Source organism: Hemiscyllium ocellatum, chromosome 4, assembly GCF_020745735.1.
Source record: "Hemiscyllium ocellatum isolate sHemOce1 chromosome 4, sHemOce1.pat.X.cur, whole genome shotgun sequence".
Taxonomy (NCBI): domain Eukaryota; kingdom Metazoa; phylum Chordata; class Chondrichthyes; order Orectolobiformes; family Hemiscylliidae; genus Hemiscyllium; species Hemiscyllium ocellatum.
This window is the reverse complement of record NC_083404.1, coordinates 122,600,378-122,612,912: the sequence shown is the minus strand read 5'-3', so window position 1 is coordinate 122,612,912 and position 12,535 is coordinate 122,600,378. Positions and strand designations below refer to the sequence as shown.

The window sequence follows — 12,535 nt, the reverse complement described above, 5'->3', positions numbered from 1 at the left end:
GGCCGCTCCCTGTTCCTCGCCTCGCTATCTCGTGGCACTGGTAGTAAACTAGAGAACACTACTCTGTTCGTCCTGCTTTGCAGCTTCCATCCTAACTCTCTGAAATCACTTTTTATATCCTCAATCCTTTTCCTGGCTATATAATTAGTGCCAATATGTAACAGGATTTCTGGCTGTTCGCCCTCCCCTTTTAGAATCTTATACACCCGATCGGAGACATCCCAGACCCTGACACCAGGGAGGCAACATACCTTCCAGGAATCTGATCCTGACCACAAAATCTCCTGTTGATTCCCCTAACTATCGAGTCCCCTACCACGAGTATTTTTCTATTCTGCCCCCTTCCCTTTTTTGCCACAGTGTCAGGCTTAGTGCCAGAGATGAGAGTGATCATTTTCCTTCAGCTGTTTTCAGGTTTTTGTTCTCTGTCCTTCTTTTGGTAACATGGTTGGATATTTTGAGGCCCATGTTGTAATCGATGAGTTGTGAATGACAGTCATGGGTAGCAGTGACAAGATATGCTTTACTCACAGCTAACAGTGAAAGGCAACATGTTTCACCTGAGCATCTTCAATGGAACAATGTGCCATTTCAAGGAACCATGCTGCATATCCCATCCCATTCTGAGTCAATGTGATAAATGCATTACGCCAGCTTTGCATTCTTAATAGTGTGTAAGGCAAACGCGGAGGTGTAATGTTATGTCACTGGACTTGTAATACAGAAGATAGGAGTAATGTTCAGGGATTTCTTTTCAAATCCCAAAACTTATTAGTGCTATTTAAATACAATTAAAATAAATTTGGAATTGAAAGCTAGTCATGAGTGACGCTAACTGTTTTTACTAACATCGACTGTCTGGGGGGGAAATCTCTCATCTTCATCTCGTCTATTCAAATGTGACTCCAGATTCATAGCTATGTGGTTGAAATGGCTGAGAAAACCGCTCATTTCAAAGCTAATTAGGGATGGACAATGATTGCTTGCCTTGCCAGTGCCACCCTTATCCCACAAAGACTGAAGGAAGTAACAGTGTGCTCCTGCTGTAAAAAGTGTCCTGTACGTTTTCATTTTTAGTTTGCCTCAGTGTATATACCATTCAGGAATTTATTATTTACAAAACAAAAACCATAAAATGTTCTGCATTGATTGCATCCTCAGTCTGAGAGGAATCCTTTTCAAACATACCAGCATCGGTCTGCCCTTTCATTGTTAAGTAACGAATCACCACGTTGTGCCAGTCAATAGCGTCTTCAATTTGCATCGGACCGTTTTGCCTTATGCCTCTTAAGAACCCTATGGAGAGGTAATATTTGAAGCTGGATTAACCATATTCACACTCATTAAAAATAGAAATATTCTGTTATTAGCACTTGGTTTCAAACTTTGGATTTTTACAATTCATAGTCACTTACAGCAAAGAATGAAGCCATGATGACCGCATAAATCAACAAAGATGGGACTATACTAATACCATTTTTCAGTTCTTGGCCCATACCCCTGGAGACTACGGCAGTGCCGCTTAAGTATTATGAGAGTTTCTGACTCAACCGTCTTGAGTCACAGACTCCCACCACCCTCTTGGTGAATACATCTCTCTTAGCTTTCTACCTTTGAGCTCAGGACCACCTCGTCCTGATGACTGAACCCTTTACTCATGGAAAAAATGTTTTCTATCCCCCCTATACAGTCTTATACAGATCCTATCCCAACCTTTGCTGATCCAAGGAAAACAACTTCAGCCTTTCTAATCTTCCCTCATAGCTCAGAATCTCCATCTCGGGCATTGTCCTGGTAAATCTGCTCTGACCCTCTCTATAGTTCAATCAGATCTCTCCTATAACGTGGTGACTAGAACTGCACACAGTACTCCAGCTGTAGACTAACAGTTCCAGCAAAACCTCCTTGAATTTTATGCCTCAGCCTAAAATGGAAGAATCCCATTTGCCTTCTTAACCACCTTATCTACCTGCTCTGCAATCTTCAGGGATTGTAGGAAGATAGGAGCAGGAGTAGGCCATTCAGCCCTTTGAACCTATTCCATCATTTAATGAGATTATGGCTGATTTGTGCCATGACTCCATATGGACCCATATCCTTTAACACTTTTGCTTCACATTTAGAATTAATAACTGATCTAGAATTAACTGCCATTTGTGGAAGAGAATTCCCAACCTCTACCACCCTTTGTGTGCAGACATGCTTCCTAACATATCTCCTGATTGGTCTGGCTCTAATTTTTAAACTATGCCCCCTAGTTTTAGAATCACCAACCAGTGGAAATAGTTAATCTTTCTCTCTCCTATCTTTTCATGTTATAAACTTGAAGGCTTCTATCAGCTAATCCCTTAATTTTCTAAATTTTAGAGAAAACAGTCCTTGTGTGTAAAATCTTTCCTCATAACTTAATCCCTGAAGCACCGTGGTTAAGGTCAAGGTCCTTCTGATCTTCAGTACTTTCCACAGCCTCATCATTTACAGTATAATCATTTGCCTTGTTCGTTATCAGCAATCATTCACTGACAAATATGGCTGTCCACCTAGGAAAAACCATGTCTCTGGTCATGGGCTCTGTGAGTTGTTGTGTGGCTGATAAGCCTGATCCTAGAGCCACAACTTTGACCACACAGATAGCAAGTGTTGCTGGGAGGTGGAACTGGTCCTTGGTCTTAATGTCTGTGGCATTTCTTTTTCTGGTTCTTTTTTCCATACTTCCTCTTCCCTCCAGGTGTTCTCAAAGGATTGTTTCTCTTTATATAGGAAGTTTCTCCACCTCAGTTTCATTTGAACGATGTGCCTCCCATGTGTTGACATTTATGTTACATTTCTAAAGGGAAGCCTTCAGGCCTCGTTATCCCTCCCCCGAATGCATTACCTTACACATCCAGGTTGAATTCCATTTGCCACTGCTTTGCCCACATGACCAGTACAGAGGAACTTTGATTATCTGAATACCAATTATCTTAAAGTCGGATTATCTGAAGGAGATCTCGAGGCCCCAAGGGAAGCATTACATCGAAAGCGTGTTTCCAACAGTGATTGAATCTTTTGTTTACAGGGATTGAACAGGCACTGTCCCCAAATGACTGTCTGCCTGCCCTCTCTCTGTCCCCACACTTTCTCCGGAGTTCTACGGGGGTGGGGTGGGGGGGTACCCTAAACACCCCCCCCCAACCCCATCCCCAGATAATCTCTTGAACATTGTCCTGTACAGGGCAAAGGTGGAACCTGTCAAAAAAGGTTGCAGTAAAAAGTTGTGTATGTGGCTGTGGCTGCGTGTGTGTGCTATTTGGAGACTTACCCCACAAAGGCGCAGCAGCAGCAGTCTTGTTGTTGGTGTGTAGTCCAGCTGCCCCGGCGAGGGGGGAGAGGGAGTGGACGGGGTTGGGTGGTGGTGTTGGATGGGGTTAGGTGCAGGAACAGTGTTGGGGGCGGTATTGGACAGTGTTAGGGGTGGGGGGTGGTGTTGGGGGTGAGGGGACGGGTTGGGGCAGGGTTGTGGTGGAGGGTGATGTTGGCGGTGAGGGAGCAGGGTTGTGGAGGGTGGCGTTGGACGGTGTTGGGGTTGGGGGTGGTGTCGGGGGTGGAAGGTTGCGTTGGATGGATGTGGGGGCGAGGGGTGGTGTTCCACGGAGTTGAGGGTGGAGGCTTGTGCGCTGTGTGCTGCTGCAGTCTGCTGAACAGGGAGCTGACTTTAAAAACTCTGAGCCCCAGAGGAAAGGCATTTAATCAGTTAACTGACTAATCAATTATCTGAACGAAATAGTGTCCGCCCATTACATTCGGATAACCAAAGTTCCCCTGTACATTGAACATTGAATATAGAACACAGAATAGTACAACTCAGGAACGGGCCTTCAGCCCACGGTGTTATGCCAAACATGACGCCAAATTGAACTAATCCCTTCTGCCTGCCCTTGGACCATATCCCTTCATTCCTTGTATATTCATGTATTTATCTAAAAGCTCCTTAAATACCCCTATTGTATCTGCCTCTACTATTACCTCTGGTAGCATGTTTCAGACTCCTAACACTCTCTTTGTAAAATACTTGCCCCTTACCTTAAATGCTAGCTCTCTAATATTAGACATTTCAACTCTGGGAAAATGATTGAAATCCTCCTGCAGTTTATGACTATCCTACTCAATGTTCAGTACCCTATCAACTTTTGTGTCATCTGCAAACTTCACTAATGTATTTCCTACACTGAAGTACAAATCATTGATGTACACCATAAACAGCAAGGGCCCCAGTAATGATCCAAAGGGGCCCTATTGGAAACAGAGATCCAGTTATAGAAACATCCTCTGATCATCCTGCCTTCCAGCCAATTTTGGATCCAGCATGTTACTTTGCCTTGGATTCTATGGGCTTCCAGTTCCTTGACAACTGCTTTAACTGTAAGTTTATGCTTATGTTTTCTTGACTGTTAAACTCTCGCCATATATTTAGAAGCTCTTAAAATGGACAGAATTCAAGCCAAGCTCATAAAAATGTCTTTTCCTTTGATTAATGTTGCTTTCACTGCCTTTTGTCTTTCTTAGACACTTCAATATTTATATATTTTATCTTAATTGGCAAAGCTGGAATATAATCATCCATTGCTCCCCAGAATTAAAGTTAGGGAGTTCTTAATGCAAGCTTGAGTGTCAAACAAAACATTTTATAGATTTTTGCCTCACCATAGTAAAGTGTACCTATTCCTTTCAATGAATAATACTTCAGGAGGAAGAAGATATTGCCATGTAAAGTGTATAACCCCTTGTCTGTATCACACGGAAAATAATTTCCACCATGGGCTAAGTGATGGAATGAAAACTGGCATCTGAATGAAACACACATACTGTAAGAAGAGATACAGAATTGGTGTGCAAAATGTGCCTCCTAAGACTGTGGGTAAGAATTTCTTGTGTTAATCACCTGGTCAGATTTAAAGAGAGCTGAATAGAAAGTGAGCCATACAAAAGGCCATGTGGTCAAACTTGGCAAGAGAAATTTCTTTATGCTCATCATTAATCGGAATGAGCTTATATTGAAACGCTTCTCAGATCAGTTTCTTTTCACATGGAACACAAGAACATGGGACCAAAAGAAATAGGAATAGGATGAAAGCATGTGGCATATTGAGTCCCCTTTATCTTCAATAGGGTGATCTTCAGCCTCAACTCCATGTTTCCAAATCATAGGATTTGCTTGAAGTTTAAAAATACGCTTAACTAAGTTTAAATTAAATCAGGAATGCAGCACAAAAGCCCCTGGAGTTCAGAATTTCAAAGATTCAGAACTTCAAAAGCTATAGCACTTTTCAGTGCTGAATGAGCAGCACTTCACTCTGTTGGTGTGGCCTCATGTTCTCAATACCCCAACCAGGGGAAATAAGACAGAAAGATAGAAGATAGGAGCCTTCAGCCCTTTAATATGGTCAATATGGTCATGGCTAATCCTCCATTTCAATGCCACATTCTCGCTTTCTCCCATAACCCTTAATGCCTTTAAAATTTAAACAATTATCTATCTACTTCTTGAACAATATCAGTGATTGGCCTCCAGAACCTCCTGTGGTACAGAATTCCCCAGGTTCACTGCCCTTTGAGTGACCATTGTTTTTCCACATCTCTGTTCTAAATGGTCTGTCCAAACACATCCTGAGACCGTGACTCCTGGTTGTTGACTTCCAATAAGCAAAAACATCCTCCCTGCATCTAATCTGTGCAGAATTGTTTAGATTTCGATCAGATCCCCTCTCATCTGCTTTGCTCTAGCAAATATATACGTGGTGAAAGCAATCTCTTCTGATAGGACAGTCCTGCCAGTCCCTATATAAGTCTAATGAACCTTGGTTGCAATCTCTCTGTGACAAGAAAAACAACCTGTCACTGTGTATCCTGCAATCTCCCTTCCCCTCTCATTCTTCTCAAGCCTAGAGAAATTTCTCAGTGTCTTTTCATTTGACATCCCTCTGTCTCATCACAAGGACAAATCTAATGAACCTTCATTCTACTATTTCTGAAGTAAATAGACCCTTTCTTAAATATGGAGACGAAAACTGCATATAGTCTTCCAGCATGGAAGAGGCCTTTTGGCCCAGCGATTCTGCAGTGACCCACCTACTTTCCAACACTTGGTCTACAGACTTAAATGTTATAACATTTCAAGTGCTCATCCACAAGTGTTTTCAAGGTTGTGCCTCTCCTACCCTCCAAGGTAGTGCATTCCAGACCTCACCACTCTCTGGGTGAAAAAGAGTTTTCTCAAATCCTCTCTAAACCTCCTACATTTCACCTTAAAGTTATGCCCCTTGTTCTTGACCCTTTGACTAAGGGAAATAGCTGCTTCTTAACCATTCTGTCTGTGCCCCCCATAATCTTTTACACCTCAGTCAAGTCCCTTCTCAGCATTTTCTGATCCAAAGAAAGCAACTTCTGCCTGTACAGCCTCTTTTCATAACTACTTCATTCTAATGCTTTAATCTCCTTTTAAAAAAGGCAAAAAATGGCTTTTGCCCTCCTAAATGCATGATGCGTCTGATAACTTTGTGTTCCTCGCACAATTACATTCAAGTATCCCTGGACAATAAAATATGCAGGTTTTATGCATTTTTAAAAAAATGTTCGCCTTTTAGATTCAAAATACCGAAAGTGAGTAACTTCATACATTTTACTCCAATTTGTTGCAAGAGAAACGATAAAAACAACAGCAAGAGGATCAATACCATCCAAATACTGAGAATGAACACCTCACAACCTTTAAAACACTTGTGGATGAGCACTTGAAATGTTATAACATTCAAGTCTGTGGACCAAGTGTTGGAAAGTAGATGGGTCACTGCAGAATCGATGGGCCAAAAGGCCTCTTCCATGCTGGAAGACTATATACAGTTTTAGGTGGTATGCAGTCTCGTTTGCTTTTATCCGTTGTTCAATCCATTTGCTCACCAACAATGGCATGTGTCTGTTGCAAAGTTGTTTCACTGGTGCCTTTCTACAATTGCTAATGTTTTTTTCACATGTCGGCCCAAATTCAAATTGAATCTGTCACAATCTGGGCCTTTCTCTATTCCCTGAAAACTAGTACTTAACATTGGTACTACAATAATAAAAGTACCTTCTGGTGAGATTTGTGTTGTTCTCTTTGAGGGGTTTCGTATCCAACCAACAGATGTATGTGCCAACATGTCTATAGAATGTGTATCCGATATCGTCTCAAGGTCATCTTCTTCATTCATCAGCTCTCTGCCCTCAGTGGAGCACAGTTTACCTATGATTTAAAACAAAAATAAAATATTGTGGTGTTAATGAGTGCTGCCTTGAAAATGCCGGTTGACTTGATTTAGTGAAGGTGTCATGGAGTATTGCCAATGGACAACAAACAGCGCTATCTCATCTTAAAATAATCACAGAAAATGAAACGCAGGTCAGTCTGAAAGAGAACAGGTAGGTTCATGTTTCAGATGACTTCTATAAAACATTAAACCTAAAATGTAAAGCTCCAACACTCAGAAGTATTGGCAGCGAGGTGGACATTTAAAGACTCCATTAACATGAAAGCATTCAGTGTGCACTTTGTAAGGAGGGAATGACAGTTGAAGTTTGGAAAGACTGAATAGTGCCCAAGTTGATGTTACTGGTGAGAAATAGGCTGAGGATGGGCAGTTCAAAAACTCAGAGCTGGGGTTGAGAGGAGTAAGTGGAAAGCAGTAACCTTGTTGTAGAAATTGATGAGTCAGATCAGGGAAGAATATCCTGGAGAAGCTCTGGTGTTCTGGTTCAGACTTAAGTGGCCTGGGGAGATGTAAGAGAGGTTGGTATCAATAACTGATTTAGTGGTGAATATAGGATAGGTTGAGGCCTGAGATAGATTAGAGTGGTGCTGGAAAGGCACAGCAGGTCAGGCAGCATCTGCGGACCAGGAAAATCAATGTTTCGGGCAAAAGCCCTTCAACTGTCCTGATGAAGGTCTTTTGCCCGAAATGTCGGTTTTCCTTCTCCTCGGATGCTGCCTGACCTGCTGTGCTTTTCCAACACCACTCTAATCTAGACTCTGATTTCCAGCATCTGCAGTCGTCACTTTTGCCGAGGGCTGAGATAGTTGAATGGGTAAAAGCAAATTTGAACATGAAGAAAACAATTAGCTCCTGAACCAGCCATCAGAGTTCCAGATGAAACAAGAGAGGTGGGCCATTTTGAAGGACAGGCATAATTGTTTTCTAGAAAAACACAGCAGGCCAATTTAAATAAACTAAGATTCCACAAAGGACAAATTATATCTGTTTTGAGGATCCTGGTTGAGAGATAAATGTTGGCCAGTTCATTGTAAAAGTTCTTCAAACAGCACCTGGGATCTTTTACATTGAATTGGAAGGATCCCAGACAGCACTGAAGTATTGGCCTAGATGATACCAGCAGGTACTGGAGTGATTTAAAATGTGAGAATTCCAAAAAACTCATAATTAGTGATAGTCAGAGAAGATTCCCTCCAAACTTTGCAGAGTCAAGTACAGAGAAAGGGAGGGAGCTTCCTGTCTAACTATGATGGTCATGGACTTGGAAGAATTTCAACACCTTGCCATTTTACTGGGAGAGGGCCATAGGACAATCTGGCCAAAGATATAAAAGTTTTAGTCAATGCTCCTCTACTGGCAACCTCCATTTTGAAACTTGGATGAAATGCTACATGCTCATGCCACTGTATAGTCCTATTTTGAAACTATATATGGATATGTGTTAATATTGAGTACATTATTGTACTATTAAAACACACGATAGACAACTACAGAGATGCCCTACAATATGCACGGAAGTATCCCACAACATGGGTCTGTGCAGCATACTGACTCAAGGTCATTGTTTTTTTACAAAAAATGCATTTAAAATGGACAGGAGGGTTTTTTTTCTCTCAGACAGTTATGAGCCTTTGGAACTCTTTTCCAGAAAAGGTGGTTGAACAACTTGTCAGTGGCTGAGGGAGTGGATGTTTGTGATGCTAATCAAATGGGCTGCTTTATCTTGGATGGTGTCAAACTGTTTTAGTGTTGCTGGTGAAGCTATACTGGTCCAGACAACTGGATAGTATTTCATCACACTCTTGATTTGTGTCTTGTAGATGGTTCAGTTTCTGGTCAATGGTAACCTGCAGGATGTTGATGATGGGGAGATTCAGTGATGATAATGTCTTTGAACATCAAGGGATGATGGTTAGATTCTCTCATGCTGAAGATGAACTTTATCTGATAGTTGTGAGGCACAAATGTTACTCGCCACTTATCAGCGCAAGCCTGAATGTTGTCCAGGTCTAGTTGCATTCAGATATGGACTGCTTCAGTATCTAAGGAGCTGCACATGGTGCTGAATATCGTTCCATCATGAGTGACATTCCCATTTCTGACCTTATGATGGAAGGAAGGTCACTGATGAGGCAGATATTCGGGCCTAGAAATGATACCTTGAGGAACTTCTACAGAGTGTCCTGGAGCTGAGATGACTGGCCTAAGCCATCTTCATTTGGCCCTAACCAGTATAAGGTTTTTGCCCACCTCCCATTGATTCTAGCATTGCAAAGGTTCCTTGATGCTGCGCTCAGTCAAATGTAATCTTAGTGCCATGAATCGTCACTCTCACCTTGCTTCTTTGCATTTGGGTAAAATAAATAACAACTTGAACAAAACATTTCAATGTCAAAACATGATGCTGAAGAATTCCTGCCACATGGTGTGGTATTACCATTAATTCCACACAAATTAGAATTGCTGTTGACAGTAAGAGTTCAAGAAGAGCACTGTTTTATGCTAGAACAGAATTTACATGAGTAGATATTTAGCAGTTGTCAGTGGTGCTGACTTTTGTTGACTTTTCAAAGCTACTTGGCAACAGAAATTAAACATTCAAATTTTTGAAGTGTATTGGTTACCTCTTACCAGCACCTCTTACCTCTTACCTCTTACCTCTTCCCTCTTACCTTTGAATGATCATGATTCTGAACAGGAGCAGCAGGAAGCCATACAGCTTGTTGGTGTGACGTAAGTTTAAATTTTCGCATTAATTTTGCAATTGAGACCTCATACTAAATTGGATATTGCATGAATCACTGCAGAATTTGGGGATCTAATATTTGTATAAGTCATCCGCCGTACAAGTACAGATACAGAAGACATGCAAAAGAAGTACCAACTCTCAGACAGACACAGAAGCACTGAGCTACAACCAATTGTGCAAACACCAAGCTCTTGAGAATGAATATGAACTCTGACAAGGAAATACTCCCCAAAGGTAAGTGAGTGCAATATGCACATTTTTTCACGGACTTAGCCAATGAGGTGCACAACAATGGAGTCAGATGTCAAAACTTGCATTAGAAAGCCATTGGAAATTTTCAATTGTTTCACTCAATCAAGAAATTTACAAACAAGTCCCACAATATAATGTCATAAGGTCTTGGTGGGAGAACAGCTCTGGATTTCAGAAGGAAATAAACCTACTATGTGGATCTCCCCATAGGCTTAGTATTGATGTCTATCATACCAATACACTTCATACCTGATCGCTGTCATGCAATAAATTGCACACTATTTAAGACAAGACTCCATGACTCCTCTTGATACACTACTTTGTGCTTTTCCCCTACCAGGCTAGACAAAGTGGGCTCTGTAGATCCCAAAGAATAACAGTAAATTTACATTATGGTCACACTTTCTCAGAGTGACTTGTGCAGTCAACCAGCAGCTAAAGACATAAACAGACCAGAAGCTGCAGAAGAGTAAAACCTGGCAAGATTCTAGAAGGCAAAATCTACCTTTAATGCTAAAAGCATTTCAAACCTAAAGAAGTGCAGAACTAGAAGCTGCATGGAGCTGGAAACTTGAATACTTGGTTGTTACAAATTGTATTGGATACCAATGAACTGTAGGGGTGATCCTGAGTCAAGGTTTGGCTAGAGAGCAAATGAACCTCTGAATCCAGCTGAGATATCAGGTGCTAGATTACAGTGGTGCTGGAAAAGCACAGCAGGTCAGGTCGCATCCGAGGAACAGGAAAATTGATGTTTTGGGCAAAAGTCCTTCATCAGGAATGAGGCAGGAAGCCTTCGGGGTGGACAGATAAATGGGGGAGGGGTGGGGGGTGGGGTGGAGTTGGGGAGAAGGTAGCCAAGTGTGCAATAGGTAAATGGAGGTGGGGATGAAGGTGATAGGTCGGAGAGGAAGGTAGAGTGGATGGATGGGAAGAGAGATTGGCAGGTAGGACCTCCAAGCCCTCCGTTTCTTCCTCTCCTGACGTTTCCACCAGTACCCTTCCAATGACACTCTCATTTGTTTGGCTGAACTGGTCCTCACTCTTAACAATTTCTCCTTCGAATCCTCCCACTTCCTCTAGATGAAAGGGGTAGCCATGGGCCCCCGTATGGGGCCCAGCTATGCCTGTCTCTTTGTTGGCTACGTAGAACAGTCCATCTTCAGTAGTTACACTGGCACCACTCCCCACTTCTTCCTCTGCTACATTGATGACTGCATCGGCACCACCTCGTGCTCCCGCGAGGAGGTTGAGCAGTTCATCAATTTCACCAACACATTCCACCCTGACCTTAAATTTACCTGGACCATCTCTGACACCTCGCTCCCCTTCCTGAACCTCGCCATCTCCATCAATGATGACTGTCTTCACACTGACATTTTTTACAAACCCACAGCTACCTGGATTACACCTCCTCCCACCCTACCTCCTGCAAAAATGCTATCCCGTATTCCCAATCCCTCTGCCTCTGCTGTATCTGCTCCCAGGATGACCAGTTCTACCACAGAACACATGGCCTCCTTCTTTAAAGATCGCAATATCCCTTCCCACATGGTTGAAGGTGCCCTCCAACGCAACTCATCCACATCCTGCACCTCCGCCATTAAACCCCACCCCTTCAAATGCAACAAGGACAGAACACCCTGGACCTCACCTTCGACCCTATCAACCTTCGCATTTACCGCATCATCCGCCGACATTTCCGCCACCTCCAACCGGACCCCACCACCAGAGATATATTTCCCTCCCCAGTCCTTTCTGCTTTCCACAATGACCGTTCCCTTCATGACTACCTGGTCAGGTCCACGCTCCCCAACAACCCTCAACCTCCCCCCCCGGCACCTTCCCCTGCCACCGCAAGAATTGCAAAGCCTGTGCCCACACCTCCTCCCTCACCTCTATCCAAGGCCCCAAAGGAGCTTTCCACATCCCTCAAAGTTTCACCTGCACATCCACCAATGTCATTTATTGTATCCGTTGCTCCCGATGCTGTCTCGCAGAGTGCTTTAGGGAACATCTCTGAGATACCTGCACCATCAACCCTACTGCTCCCATTCTGCTGAGGACATGCAAGTCTTGGATCTTCTCCAACGCTACTGTCTTGCCACCCAACACTTGGAGGAAGAACGCCTCATCTTCCACCTCGGAACACTTCAACCCCAGGGCATCAATGTGGACATCACCAGTTTCCTCATTTCCCCTTCCCCCACCTCACCCCAGTTCCAACCTTCCAGCTCAGCACCATCCCCAT

The 12,535-nt window shown here is 42.9% G+C and overlaps 2 protein-coding genes across 2 annotated transcripts in view; both read right to left on the bottom strand.

Moving 5' to 3' along the window:
• LOC132815245 (G-protein coupled receptor 20-like) overlaps window positions 1-1,264 on the bottom strand; it is a 159,721-nt gene extending 158,457 nt beyond the window's left edge. Inside the window, exon 1 of the mRNA XM_060824060.1 lies at window positions 1,119-1,264. Within this exon, the coding sequence (XP_060680043.1) occupies window positions 1,119-1,264 (146 nt within the window). The remainder of the gene's footprint in view (window positions 1-1,118) is intronic.
• A 5,244-nt stretch (window positions 1,265-6,508) lies between these two features.
• trpn1 (transient receptor potential cation channel, subfamily N, member 1) overlaps window positions 6,509-12,535 on the bottom strand; it is a 208,681-nt gene continuing 202,654 nt past the window's right edge. Inside the window, exons 27-28 of the mRNA XM_060824059.1 lie at window positions 7,106-7,258; window positions 6,509-6,567 (exon numbers count right to left, since the gene is read on the bottom strand). Of these exons, the coding sequence (XP_060680042.1) occupies window positions 6,509-6,567; window positions 7,106-7,258 (212 nt within the window). The remainder of the gene's footprint in view (window positions 6,568-7,105; window positions 7,259-12,535) is intronic.